The following is a 14,971-nucleotide window of genomic DNA, read 5'->3' on the forward strand; positions in this document are numbered from 1 at the left end:
ACATCTATGTACACATATATACAAGTATATATTACAAAGTGATTCCTAATCAGGGGCCTCTCCTGTTTACAGACATGAGGTGATGTTATCAGCTCACATCAGACAGACACGGCCCTCCTCGTATGAGCTGCTCTGGTTTAGTTTACAGATCAAAGTCATTAAGCCCTTTGTCGTCCTTCTCGTTTTGGTTTGTATGAGCACATATTGGCCTGTGGATTGTGTACACACTGTTTGATGTTGTCCACAGGGCGAGTTCGGGCCAGTGAGCTTACATTCCCTGTAAACGATGCTCAGATAATTTTCATAGACATAATAAGAGCGGCTCCCAGATTGAGCCTTGAATGGGCATCGCTCTGACATCACAGAGCTCGTCTTATCACTGCTAAATTATTGTGTGTACATTAGACTTCCATAAGACGGTAGAACGTCTGTGTGTTTACAGTGCGGCTCTATTATAAATGGCATCTGTTTAAGATGGCGGCTGTGGTCTGCTCTGATGAAACGTTACAGACAGAAGAGTGTACCGAGTTGGATATCTTAGTCTTGTTCTTCCAAATGGAGGCCCAGGTATCAGGGTTTATCTGCTCGTCCAAGCTCCTCTCCCACACTTTCTACACACACCAAACATAAGGAGAATTTGTTAGATATAATTTTCAGAGCACATGTTCCTCTGCCCCTCAGGCAGAAGCGTCTGTCCACTGCACTGGTCAGACGGTGTATTACAGAGGAGGTGCTACCTGTGACATTCTCGGCCCAGATGAGTTTGAGTTGGAGGCGGGCAGTCCCACTGAGGGGTTCATGGTCCTCTCTCTCTCCTCCTGGTAGATGCGGTCCCGCTCGCCCTCTGGCAGGTTCAGGAAGTTGTGCATGGCTTTGAGATTCACCAGCAGAGACTGAGAGGCTGTGCGCGGGTCCTCTTCTTTACGGAGGATTTCTGATAACAGGCCCTGGACACACCACAGGATCACATGGACTCACGCTCACGTGCGCTCACGTGCACTCACGTGCGCTCGCTAATACACAGGTGCTGTGTACAGTGACGCAGCAGCAGCACCTGGCCGTAAGGTTCTCTCTTTTTATCACATTGGTCTAATGGGGCGTGTAGTCACTGTCACAGCAGGATTACATCACCTGTTTGTGTTTGTGAGGGCGGGAAACAAGACTAAATGATCCAACTCGATGTCCTGCTACGCTCCTGCTCCACACAGGTGTTTATGACAGATTAGCTATTAGCATCATGTGAGAGGGATTCACCTCTGTAGTGTGTTTGAAATACGACCTAAACCACCAGATAAAACCTGCATATATTTAGAACTGTGCAACATAGAGTTATGGTTATGGTTATGGCTGACCTTAACCATAACTATGAAAATGACACATATTTATCTAACTCACACGTACACACATATACTCATACACACACACACACACACACACACCCCCACATATACTCATATACACACACACACCCCTATACTCATATACACATACACACACACACACACACCCCCACACACATATACTCATATATATATATATATATATACACACACACACACACACACCTACACACACATATACTCATATACACACACACATATACTCATATACTCATACACACACACACACACACCCCCACACATATACTCATATATATATATACACACACACACACACACACACCCCTATACTCATATACACATACACACATATATACACACACATATACTCATATACACACACACACATACTCATATAACTCGTGCACATTCATAAACCCTCGTGCACATTCATAAACCCTCGTGCACATTCATAAACCCTGGCGTGGGGGCTGTGCTTCGTACCTGTGTCCGGTTGAAGGCCACTCGAGCGAACACGGCCTGGGACACGCTGGCCCTCTTCAGCTCGTCCCGTACCTGCTGGTAGATGTCGGACGACACCTCTGAGGCGGAGGGGTTACTCCCCAGGTGGTCTCCTGTGGTCTTTGCGGAGCCTCGGGGGATGGGCGGGTGGTTGAGGAACTGTTGGTTGATGGCCTGCGGGTGCTGGTGGGCGAGCAGGCGGCTCACGGCCAGTTGCTGGTTAATGAGATGTGCCATGGCGAGCTGCTGCCGCACCAACTGAGGCGAGAGCTGCGGGGACAGGAGCCCACCTGGGCCCAGCAGGGGCTGCAGGGGCCCGGGAGGAGGAGGGGGAGGGGGCACCTGTCCTGAGCGCAGAGGTCCCCCGTGATGCAGCGGCCCGTGGGGGGACGGCTGCTGCGGGGGAGGGGCGGGAGGCTGAGGTTGTGTGGGGCTCTGCACCTCTTTGAGCAGAGGACTCCCCGCTCCCAGGTGTCCGAGCTGAGCCAGACCGGCCAGGTGAGGAGGGGGCCGCTGTCCCACCACACAGAAGTCTGCTACACTGTCTCTCTCAACTGTGGACCATGAAGAACACATGATCAGAAGGTCAAAGGTCACGTGAGCTCCAAAACAACACGGTTTAATGAACACTTACTCTTGATGTCGACGTGCTCACGCCCAGACCAGATCTTCTCCAGATAGTCCACTGCTTAACACAGAACAAATATATTTATACAACTGTCTTTTATTTACACAACTACACCAACACTGTGTTTGTGTCTAACATTCAAACTATAACTGTGTAAGTTTAACATATATGTGGTTATCTATCATACGTCACATGGGGGAACTTACCTTTAATCTTTTTGAATTTCTTGTACCAGCGACCGAACTCCTGACATTTGGCTATAGAGACGTTGGCGTAGTACGAGCTGTTGACTATGGACGAGATCATACTCTGAGAAGAAGAAAAAGAAACTCAGAAACGAACAGAAACTCACATCCCGACCTCCACAAACTAATCCCCATTTTGAAAAGCTTCGGGACTCAAAATGGACCCCTCCTCTTTGCTCTTAAACGTAGCGATTTAGGTTTGGGAGAAGTGCGTTTGTTCCTATGGGGTTTGTAGCTATGTAAACACTTTAACATCCCTATCATGTAATAAATAGACGGCCACACACACTCTCACAAGAGCAATAGACAAACATTAATCATGACTGGAAGCCACCCATGGAAAGCAGAGAGGGAATCTCCAGCCGCACGCGCATATGCTAGCAATTGATTCAGCGATCAACACCCTGCGAGCGCTCCATTTAAACACAGGCATAAATCTCACATACAAGTCGTTATGGGCCCAGGATGTGGCTAAACATGGATCTGGATACAACAACTCCGCACTTGAGCTGCACAGTCTCACTTATCGATAAGAAAAATGCACAGCTCCACGTTTATCCAGTCAAAAACGAGCAAATGGTGAACGTGTGTGTGTGACCTGCAGCTCCAACCTCTGCAAACGTCAGCTCTGCGCGGTTCTTTACGAGTCTAACGGTTCGTTTTATCACTCTAGAGTTAAAGCTCCACTGTGCGTTGTCTCATGGAGATGTTATCGCTTTGCCCGGAATGTGTAACTCTTATTTATTTGTCTTTATTTCTGCAGAAAACACCAGAGTCAGGACAAACAAAACCAAACAAATAGGTCCACTTCAAACATTAAAAACAGGAGCAGGTGTGATTATAAATGTCCTTCAAATGTTCTGTTTTTTGGGAAGGAAAATAACCAAAAGCTTTTTCCCCATTTCGGTTCTAGTGCGTCCAGATTTTGGATTTAAAATTTCCTTTTCAAAGTTCAACAAACAGGTGAGATATTGAGCCCTTTATAAATACATTTAATAAACACATTTACACAGTGTTCTTCTGACAGATGCAACGGCTAAACTACTTTTCCATCGAGTAAACAGCGCTGCGTTTAAATTCATCACCCGTGCTTGTTTCTATAATTAATCATTTGGATTTTAAGCCGTTACATAATTCTGAGATATGTAGATATTTTATTGCTGAACAGCGGGGCGCTCGGTTTGGTTCGTGTGACTGTCTTGTTTCCGTAATTAGTTTTATCTGTGGAACATTCCAGTTTGGACCCACCGCCAGAACTTTTTATAAATCGATACTGCGCGGCTGATGTCATCGACGTTCCTCTGGGGTGTGAAGCTAACTGGAGGCACTGCTCTGTTTGAAGGTCTGTCACTCGAGTTAGACTTTAATCTGAGTTTTGTTTTAACACGATCTGACCACAAAGAGCTGATTAATCTGAACTACAACAGGAGAGCTGATTTGTGCTGTTTAACAAGTCCCTCTCAAATAACATTACAGTGAAAAGCTAGCTAGCGTTAGCGTTAGCCAACAGTTTTTCAGTGAGTCGCTTTCACCTTTTTGTAAAATCAAACTTCTAAACAGGACCGTGTTGACCACAGGCTCCTGAAAATGCGCTCTTTAAATCACTTTTGTATTTTTTTAGATTTCAGACAATATTAAACTTTTTTTTGTCTCGGTGCATTGTCTCCATGGTAACTACTGAACAGTCCACCATGGACATACATGTAGAACACCCCCAGCATGATGTCAATGCAAAGTAAGACTGCACCTTTACGTCTCTGTGAACGATTTAAACATTTTGAATCTTATTTCTTTCAGATTTTTTTTAACTTAGATTTATTATTATTATTATTATTTTTAATTATTATTATTATTTGAAATCTTATTTTATTATTATATTATTTATTTTATTTTATTGTATTTATTTATTTATTATTTTAATTTGATTTATTTATATATATTTGTTTTTAATGTATTATTTGCAAATCTTCTTTCATTATTATTATTATTATTATTATTATTATTATTATTATTATTATTATTATTATTATTATTATTATTATTATTATTATTATTATTATTTCTTTTTTTAATATATTTTTTTTATTTCTTGTTTGAATCTTCTTGCAGACTGTACCACAGAGGAGCTGCTGAGGCTCTGACACTGAGCGTGACACGTCTGGACTCTGTTGTTAAAGTCAGGTGGGGTCAGGCAGGGTCCAGTGGGGTCAGGTGGGGGTCAGGTGGGGTCAGGTGGGGTCCGGTGGGGGTCCGGTGGGGTCTCCTTACCTGTGACAGGGGGCAGGCTTTGGCCAGGCTGCTTTGGTTCATTTCCTTGAGAAGTTCTTTGAGGGCGTTCCTGACGGTGGCGTGATTCCACTGTTCACACGGAAGATCCTCCAACTTAGAAAAACTGAAAGAAAAAAAAAAAACAACAATTAGTATTTCTGTGTGTCATTTCAAATCAAAAGAGACAAACTAAATCAACATTCTCTTTAGTCTTTAGTCACTTAGTCTGTGATCTATGGAAATATCAGACATGACCTCTTGATGTTTTGACCTCTGCTGTGCGTTGACTGACCTCTGCAGCTGGATCCGCAGAGTGACCATGTGATACACCTCCAGTAACATGTCCGCCACAGTCGCCTCGGGAGCGTCGGTCAGGAAGTGGATGGGCAGAGGGTTCCACCGTCCTACTTTGATGATGCCTGCGTTACCAAGGAAACAAAAGACGGTAAATAAGAGTAAATAAAAGTAAATAAAAGTACTGTATACACTTGTACTTTTAAAAATACACCACGAGGGAAAATGACTTGGACACATCAGAAAACACACGATAAGAATGAGACGGTAAAAATACTACAGTGTCGTTTCAGTGATGAGATTATTAATTTGAATATTAATTTGATTCATTTTTTTAAATTATTATTATTTTTCTCCCAAATGCATTTTTTAAATTATGTATTATTTATCCTTTATTATGTAATTATTATTTTTTATTATTTATTTATTTTTTCATTTGTTTTTAGTGTTCGAATGTATTTTTTAAAATGATTTTCTGTCTTTTTTTATTTATTTTTTTTAATTTTTTTATGATAATCCTGACGTCTCCTCTCGTTGTCTTTGTTAACTTAAGTCTTCATTCTCGTTTCTACAGGAGCTCTTTTGGGTCAAACCTGATGGACTTCTACATAAAACGACACAGATCCGTGTTTTGCTGTGACTGTGTCTGAATAAAAAACTCCGACATCACAACAGCCTCGTCCAGGCAGGTTTTTTGGGGTCTGGCGGGAACTGTGAAAACTAAACAAAACTAATGGCATTAGTATCGTCCAAATGAGATCCAGACGCGTCCTGAAGCTCGTCTCACTGTGTCTTTGTCCCCTGCTCCTCAGCCCTCCCCACGCCTCCCCTCCTATCCTCTTTATCCTCTCTCCTCCTCTCTCTCGTCTTGCCTCCTCTCTCCTTTCCCCTCTCATCTCTCCCCTCTTTCCTCTCTTCTTCCCCCTCTCCTCTCCTCCTTCCACTCCCCTCTCCTCCCCTCTCCTTCCCTTTCTTCTCCCCTCTTTCCTCTCCCCTCCCCTCTCTCCTCCTTCCTCTCCTCTCTTTTTTCCTCTCTCCTCCTCTCTTTCCTCTTCCCTCTCCTCTCCCCTCTTTCCTCTCTTCTATCTTCTCTCCTCTCTTTCCTCTCTCCTCCACTCTCCTACCCTCTCTCCCCTCCCCTCTCCTCTCCTCCTCTCTCCTCATCTCCCCTTCTCTCTCCTTCCTCCTCCTCTCTCCTCTTCTCTCTCCTCCCCTCTCTCCCCTCTTCTCTCCCCTCTTCTCTCCCCTCTCTCCTCTTCCCTATCTCCTCTCCCCTCTTTCCTCATCTCCCCTTCTTTCTCCTTGCTCCTCCTCTCTCCTCTTCTCTCTCCTCCCCTCTCTCCTCTTTCCTCTTCCATCTCTCCTCTCCTCTCCCCTCTTTCCTCATCTCCCCTTCTTTCTCCTTGCTCCTCCTCTCTCCTCTTCTCTCTCCTCCCCTCTCTCCTCTTTCCTCTTCCATCTCTCCTCTTTCCTCTCTCCTCTCCTCTCCCCTCTCTCCTCATCTCCCCTTCTCTCTCCTTGCTCCTCCTCTCTCCTCCCCTCTCTCCTCATCTCCCCTTCTCTCTCCTTGCTCTTCCTCTCTCCTCTTCTCTCCTCCCCTCTCTCCCGTCTTCTCTCTCCCCTCTTCTCTCCCCTCTTTCCTCTCTCCTCTCCTCTTTCCTCCTCTCCTCTCCCCTCTCTCCTCTTCTCTCCTCCCCTCTCTCCCCTCTTCTCTCCCCTCTCTCCTCTTTCCTCTCCTCTCCCCTCTCTCCTCATCTCCCCTTCTCTCTCCTTGCTCCTCCTCTCTCCTCTTCTCTCTCCTCCCCTCTTTCCTCTCCCCTCTCTCCTCATCTCCCCTTCTCTCTCCTTTTCCCTTCCTCTCTCCTCTCCCCTCCTCTCCCCTCCCCTTATCTCTCCTCTTTTTCCACTTCTTAAATCCTCTCTCATCCCTCTGTTCTAGTGCCTTAGTTTGATCGTTGTATCTTTGATTCATTTTAGATCCAGACAAACTCAATATTTAAAAGTCCAAGAACCGTCTGGACCTTCACAAACTCTGCTCCTGAATTTTAATTAATTAATACGGAAATAAATGTGATATTTTTCATTCATTTCTTCACGTTTGGGAGGAGGCTCCAGGTCATAAACGCCGCTGTCAGCGTTTCAGAAAATAACAGCGAGCCGTGTGTCTGTGAGACGTTTGGGGCCAGACGAGTCATTTATTTATTTTATATTTATTTATGTGTCATATGTCGAGACACACAGAGCAGGTTACAGTATATGTGCATCAAAATGTGCTCGTGAAGTTAGGTCTGACTTCAATGCAGAAACACACCACAGATCGGCCGATACGAGGGGTTTTCATGGATGATGCCGGTGCTGATGATTTAGAAACCGATATTGATCATTTTCTCCATAAATATATGACTTAAAATAGATACTAACATAAATACTGTCTATACTTTTACTGCTACACATAATTTAACTAAAATTATCTTTACAGTTTATACGTCCACATTCCTGTTTTTACTATAACCCATAATGCATCTGTGTAATCTCATTTTTGTGAACGCCCTCATCGCACTAAAGGGTTAAAATGAAGCTTTAAGTTGAATAGTTGAGGCCAAACCAAATATCGACAGACGGGAGATTCAAGCCCGATATCCCAAACGCAAACCACTGCAAATATCGGCCCAGTATATGTGTGTGTGTGTGTGTGTGTGTAATGTACATGTGTAAAATCTATACATCGACCTGTCAGAGCGCTGTGTCTATAACGTGAGGGATGACCGTCATAAAGAACTTTAAAGACACGAAATAAAATCCTCAGTTTCTTTTATGATGGAAAAAAAGTGCCTTCCTCCATTTTTGGGCCTTTGTCTGTTTCTCATATATTTTTATGTCTCACGCAGAGCCTGAAATCAGAGAGAATCATGTACGAGGCTAAAGACGCAACCACACTCCCTCCACTGACCAGCAGGGGGACGTGAGCGCGTGAAAAAACAACAAACGACACCAAACGGCCCGACGTTAAACAAAAAAGCACCAAACACCTGACGCTAAACAACCTGACGCTAAACGGCCCGACGTTAAACAGTCCGACACTAAACGACCAACGCTAAATAGCCCGATGCTAAATAGCCCGATGCTAAATAGCCCGATGCTAAATAGCGTGATGCTAAACAACCTGATGCTAAACAGGCCGATGCTAACAGGGCGGGCTCCAGACACTGGGCGTGTTCCTGCGGCGGCTCGCACGCTCTCAACGCCACATGGAGGCATTTGATGCTCAATGATTGTGGAGCCATCATTTTTTTTGGTCTGCTCTCCTAAAGCTGCTCCTCTGTCTGCTCCTCTCCAGCTCTGCGCCCCTCTCTACTCCTCTCCTGCTCTGCTCCTCTGTCTGCTCCTCTCCAGCTCTGCCCCTCTGTCTGCTCCTCTCCAGCTGCTCCTCTGCCTGCTCCTCTCCAGCTCTGCGCCCCTCTCTACTCCTCTCCTGCTCTGCTCCTCTGTCTGCTCCTCTCCAGCTCTGCTCCTCTCTCTGCTCCTCTCTCTGCTCCTCCCCAGCTGCTCCTCTCCAGCTCTGCTCCTCTGCCTGCTCCTCTGCCTGCTCCTCCTCAGCTGCTCCTCTCCAGCTCTGCTCCTCTGCCTGCTCCTCCCCAGCTGCTCCTCTCCAGCTCTGCTCCTCTGTCTGCTCCTCTGTCTGCTCCTCTCCAGCTGCTCCTCTCCTGCTCTGCCCCTCTCTCTGCTCCTCTCCAGCTCTGCTCCTCTGCCTGCTCCTCCCCAGCTGCTCCTCTCCTGCTCTGCCCCTCTCTCTGCTCCTCTCCAGCTCTGCTCCTCTGCCTGCTCCTCCCCAGCTGCTCCTCTCCAGCTCTGCTTCGTGTCCAAAGTTAAAAGTCCAAATCATTGTTCCCATTTCCACATTAAAATTCCACCTCCCAGAGACGGCCTTGATGTGGGCGGCTGGTGGCTTGGCTCGCGTCTGCCTTTGCCCATCTACACAAAAGACTTTTCGACGCACGCTTAGCCTATGCGCACTGTAATATCATTGTCCTGTCCTAATGGTCACAGCAGTCTGGGACGTCCTCCAAACTGCTTCCAGGTTGGAGACGGCGAGGGGAAGCCCGCCGCCGCCCCGCACCGCTCCACCGCAACCACCAACCCGACATGATCCAATGACAAAAATATCAGCGCGAGATCGAGCTCGGATCCCCGGGCCGGTCTCTTCAATTATTCGTTTGCGTTTTCATCTTTATTTCATCACTTTTTTACGCCTTATTGACCGCTCATGAATATTTGAGCGGCTCTCGGGCGAGTATCACACGTTTGGTTTGATTCGCTGACCTCGCTGTAGCTTAACCCCGATGTAACCTGCGCGTTCGCCGTTAACATTCAGGCGTTTCGGTGTCGTTCAGTTCTGCGCTGACCCTCGACTGTATATATAAATGGACATGGCTAACCTGCTAACCGCTACGTTCCAAATAAGAAGTGATCACGTGCGCTTCTGGCTCCAATTCACTTTACGTTGAAAAACCGTGTCCCCTCTTTTCGTAACTGCTGCTGTCAGACTCGTCATTTTGGTTTTAAATGTTCGTATTAACCCGCTCTACATGACCCTGGGGTTTTTATTTCGCTATTTTATCCGTGAATCAAGATATGAACATTAATAACAGACAAATCAGGCGCCTCCTTTCCCCGAGGTCACTCCCACTAGCGTTAGCAACAGGTTTGATTGACAGCGTTGCTAAGGACCAGCAGTGTGTTAAACCAGCAGTGTGGGCGGGAAGAGGCGTTACCTTCAACAGCCTCGCTCTGGATTGGCTCTTTGGTTGCTATGATACTCGCGGTCGCAATTCCTAATATCAAATTAGGCTCCAAATTCGCCGCTATAACCGCTAGCTTCGATGAGTTTCATTTGACCAGAGCCGAACGCTGTGGGTGACGTCACACTCGCGTATACTTAAGCAGTATTAGATTATTTTTTTCCGTTATGTTGATTTTTTGATGTTTTGTAGTGACTGAAATTGCAAATTAAACACCCCAAACATCAACATCAACATAAATATAAAGTATTTACCAAGAGTCTGAGCAGTGACGGGAGTAATACTTTGAAATATATGCATGAATACTCAAATTAAAATGTGTTTTGTGATGTATTCTGGTACACGAGCCAATCGGAGAACTGTATACTCTGAATACTTGGAATACTTTTACATGGAGCTGCGTTTAAATCATAAAAGAGTGAGAGTAAAAATGCAAAATATGATTAAAAACAGTTTTATGTTTGTTCTGCAGAAGTTAAAATCTCACCTGCTTCACCAAAAGAGCCAGGTTTTATATTTTTATCACTGATTCTGTGCAATTTGAACGTCCTCCTTTGAGTTTAGGAAAGTAACTGTAATCTGAAAAAGTAACTGTACCAGAACACAGCTACTCAAAATACGTATTTCAGTATTTCCGTACATGTATTTGCAGTTACTTCCCGACACTGACGACAAAAATTACACCTCTTGTCCAAAACCATTTTAAAGATCCACTATGTAACTTTTCCCGGTGGAGATCAGCCTCTTCTCTCATCTCCACGGAGACGTTTTTGTTGTTTTGTTTCTTGCTTTACGCGACATGTCCCACAGTATTAAACCTGTCTACGAAGTACAAGTGTTTTATTGCTCCAAAACACCTTGAAAAACATGTACGTCGCCTCTCCACGGATCTGACTTGTAATTTGGCCTGTCACGCGTACAATATCTGCTTGTCGCAATGGAAATAGATATAAAACAAATGCCATACTGTGGAACTTTGTGTACATGCGTCTGCCACCTATTTGTCTCCATGCAGGTTGTTGTTGTTGTTATTGCGCTGCCTGGAATGTTCCGCAGTATGGCATTTTTCTGATTTATTTCCGCTTATTAAAATGTAGAAAAGAGTAAAAATAAATATTAAAAAACCCGAGTGTGTGTCCAGTCGCGCAGGTGCAGCCGTAAGAATTAATTTCACCTTTTTTTTCCCAACTTTTTACATGTTAATAATCTTTTTTTTTCACAGCCAATCAGATCGTCGTGTTTGCACAGTAAACATAATGTGGCCTGACATTTACAGAACTAATCCAAAGTCAATACAGCAGTGTGGAAAATCTTTTTATGATCCAGAACAGAACATATAGGCTCATTCTATACACCACCTCGTCGCAGGCGTAGCGCGGCGGGGAGGCTCGTATACTTTGCCCGGTCTACTGCAAAACGGCCTCGTCCTGTGGGAGCTGGAGTCGCACCGTCAACCTACGGGTCAGCGGATCCACTCGTTTTACTAATAAGGTTCACGTCGAGAGCGGGATTTGAACCGGCGACCTTTGGATCACTAGACAAACGCTCTAAAACAGAAGTGTCCAAACTTTTCTCATTAAGAGCCACGTTTAAAAACACAAACAAAGCTAAGAGCCGACTGAGGGCCATAGACGGGTCGCGAATACAGAGAATACTTCAAATCTGTGTGTTTTTTACAAGTTAGACTGAACCACTAGACCTTTATTCACACGTACATCCTCAACGGGACACATTAAATATTTGGTATGGGCTTGTTAAAGTAGATTTTCAGAAATGTACAGTAAAAAGTAGTGTTTAAGGCAATATGGGTCAATAAACCTGGAAGCTTGAGGGCCAAGAAAAGTTGGTCTGCGGGCCGCATTTCGCCCCTGGGCCAGAGGTTGGGCATGCCTGGTTTACAAACACCAAACCCCCGAGCTCATGAGGATCACTTATTAAGGCTCGTGTATTGTATTCTGACGGTAGACGTAGCAAAGGAATAGGCTTGTTTACTTTGAGGGTTTACGTCGAGAGTGGGATTTGAACAGGCAACCTTTGGATCAGTAGACAATCGCTCTAAAACAGGGGCGTCCAAACTTTTCTCATTAAGGGCCACGTATTAAAAAAAGTAGATTTTCAGAAATATACAGTAAAAAGTAGTGTTTAAGGTCATATGGGCCAATAAACCTGGAAGCTTGAGGGCCATGAAAAGTTGGTCTGAGGGCCACATTTCGCCCCTGGGCCAGAGGTTGGGCGTGCCTGGTTTATAAACAAAAAACGCCCGAGCTCATGAGGATCACTTATTAAGCCTAACACATCATATTTTAGACAGAATGATAGATTTTTTTATGTTTTAATCTCCCAGAACAGAACATACACGGTCGCTCTACGCTCCTGTCACTGTTTGTATTCTGACGGTAGGCGCAGCAAAGCAGTAGGCTTGCATACTTTGCCTGGTCTATTGCAAAACAGCCTTGTCCTGATACGAAGGCTGCAATTTCCATCGCTGTGTCCGCACTCGCCGTCCACAGCCCTGACCCTCTGTGGCCACTTTGTACGACGTGGCACAGAACAATGGCCTTTAACTATTCGCTCTCCCAAGCCCAAAAGTACAGGTCTGCTCCCATCTCTTCTATAAAAGCCTTCCGACCCTTATAATTGAAATAAACAATATCTTCCATTTAATTACTGGTCTGTGCTAATTACAGAAAGGCCGTGGTGCTTTAAATACACTGCTGGGACACAAGAATGCAGGACACAATTCAAACAGGCAGAAAATAGCTGAGACTCTGTGTAATTTTGGTTGTGGACCGCAAGGGAAAAAATGTATAAGCCAGAAATTATTCATTTACAATAAATGCTAAAAACAAAAAGGATCCGTTTGTGAAGAGCAGGAGCAGGACATGCATTTTTACAGGGGCGGCGCCAGAGGGAAGGATTGAGGGGGCACTGGCCTCCCCTAGAATGGTCAGTACCCCCCAGAGCTCCTCCAAAAGAAGCCTGACGAAACATGTTCAAAATGAGGGGATAACTACATTTAAACTTGTGTAAAACATCCGAGCAAACGTGGTGCATTTCCTCCGTGCCGTGTCAGACGAATTTACTCTGAAGTGCTGTATGTTTGCGGTTTGTTTTCTCCCCGACAAAACCCACAATGTCGATGAAAAGTTCCGCACCGACAGATTTCAGAAACGCTTCGGACTTAAGTGTTTCTCTGCACAAACTTAAAGCGATTATTGAGGAAGAGCGATATAATACACAAACGTTTGAACTTTGAGAGAGTTTAAACGAGAGAGAAATGTGAGAAAACGTCAACGCCTGTGTGAGAAAAGTGTATAAAGTGTGTGGTGAGGGGTTTTTACAGCCAAAAACATGTAGAATAATTGTAAAAAAATAAAGCTGATACTTCACGGATTTCGATTTCGCGGGTTATTTTTAGAACGTAACCCCCGCGATAAACGAGGGACCGCTGTATTTACATGTTAAAAGAGCACAAACATTGAACATCCAAGCAAAAATTAAGAGTTAATATGGCTGACCGCGCCTTCTTCTCCTCCTGCGAACCACAGCTCACCTCAGCCACGCCTCAAATTACCCAGAAGCCCGTCTGTTTCCGCTCTCTCCTCCCTCCCTCCGTCCTGTCCCGTGCCACTTGTTCATGTTTCAAACCCAAACGCCTCACCGTCTCCTGAATCGGCCCGAGACGGAGCCCCACACCCCGCGTCCCTCCCCGTCGCGCCTCCACATCGCTCAGTATCTTCATCACGCTCCATTGTTGTGGCGCGGTCCGTGGTCCTCGCTCGTGAAACGCGCGGAGCCGCCCCCGGGTTCTTCGCGCTTGTGTTTTGGTAAAGTCCGCGCTGCAGTCTTGAGAATCCAGAGTCATGAGTCGTGTTTGTGTTGACTGGCCGTTTGGTTCGGTCTTTGAAAGCGTCGCATTGATGTGGACAGGAGCGATGTGGCTGGCTGTTTTCCACAGACACTCAAAACCAAAAGCTAAACAAGCCCTGGACGCCTTTGAGCTTGAGAATCCTCATGAGCTATTCAAATAAAAAAGACATTTTTCCAAAACTGTGTAACCCAAATATATTTTAACAAATTTTATCCGAGCGCACACATGTTTGTATTTATGTGTTTGATTAAAATATTACATCCATCTGACTCTTTTAACACACGATAAATTCCTTATTGATTTGGCGTGTTGTGTTCTTTTACGCCAGATGCCCTAACAGTTACGCTCATTTTGTCCGGGCGCGGGGCTGGAACGGGTCGCTCAGATTAAGGTCGAAGGTGAGGATCCGCGTGACGCCCCGACGGACACGACGATACAGCGACACAAAACCCGCACAAAAATGTTTCAAAGTGCTGCCTTAGCGCTGACGTGGGAGCGGGCCGCAGATGACGACACGCCGCAGAGACACAAAGGATCTCCCACAATGCCGTTTGTGTGGAGCGTAACGATATAACAGTTTTATCAGCGTGTCCCTCGGCATTGTGGGACTGATACAACCCCGGGGTGAGACTGTGGAGATGACTAGCATATGTGGCAGAGTATTTCTCCACTCCATAAACACACTGAATGCACAATGTCTTTTGGTTTGTGGAGACACGCCGGCCCCGCTCTTTGTTGTGTCTGTAATGTTTTTTACAGGCCCCGTCTGTGTCTTAGTTGTGTTTTCGTAACATTCCTCTCCTTATTACCCCTGTAACAGTACAGTGGCGGCTCTAAATAGACACTCACATGCATCTGGGCTGAACGCGGCTGCTATTGGTGTGCGCTGTGTTCACATCGTCCTGCAAGAATCTACTTTTCAGACGCGTTTTATATTAATTAGCATGCAGAACGGACATAGACACAGTTTTATACGGTGGTCCCTCGCTATATCACAGTGCACC

General features: G+C 45.4%; 1 protein-coding gene across 6 annotated transcripts in view; it reads right to left on the reverse strand.

The window, feature by feature from the left end:
- Positions 1-14,971, reverse strand: part of satb2 (SATB homeobox 2) — a 54,048-nt gene that overhangs the window by 19,602 nt on the left and 19,475 nt on the right. For 3 of the 6 annotated variants that reach the window (XM_055230684.1, XM_033987364.2, XM_033987363.2), the window contains 7 exons: positions 5,296-5,422; positions 5,004-5,127; positions 2,697-2,799; positions 2,497-2,550; positions 1,845-2,416; positions 738-947; positions 525-611 (listed from right to left, as the gene is read on the reverse strand). In XM_055230684.1, coding sequence (XP_055086659.1) covers positions 525-611; positions 738-947; positions 1,845-2,416; positions 2,497-2,550; positions 2,697-2,799; positions 5,004-5,127; positions 5,296-5,422 — 1,277 coding nt within the window. The remainder of the gene's footprint in view (positions 1-524; positions 612-737; positions 948-1,844; positions 2,417-2,496; positions 2,551-2,696; positions 2,800-5,003; positions 5,128-5,295; positions 5,423-14,971) is intronic. The other 3 variants (XM_033987365.2, XM_055230685.1, XM_055230686.1) reach the window with 2 other exon arrangements.

The sequence above is a fragment of the Periophthalmus magnuspinnatus genome, chromosome 21 (genome assembly GCF_009829125.3).
Source record: "Periophthalmus magnuspinnatus isolate fPerMag1 chromosome 21, fPerMag1.2.pri, whole genome shotgun sequence".
Classification (NCBI taxonomy): Eukaryota; Metazoa; Chordata; class Actinopteri; order Gobiiformes; family Gobiidae; genus Periophthalmus; species Periophthalmus magnuspinnatus.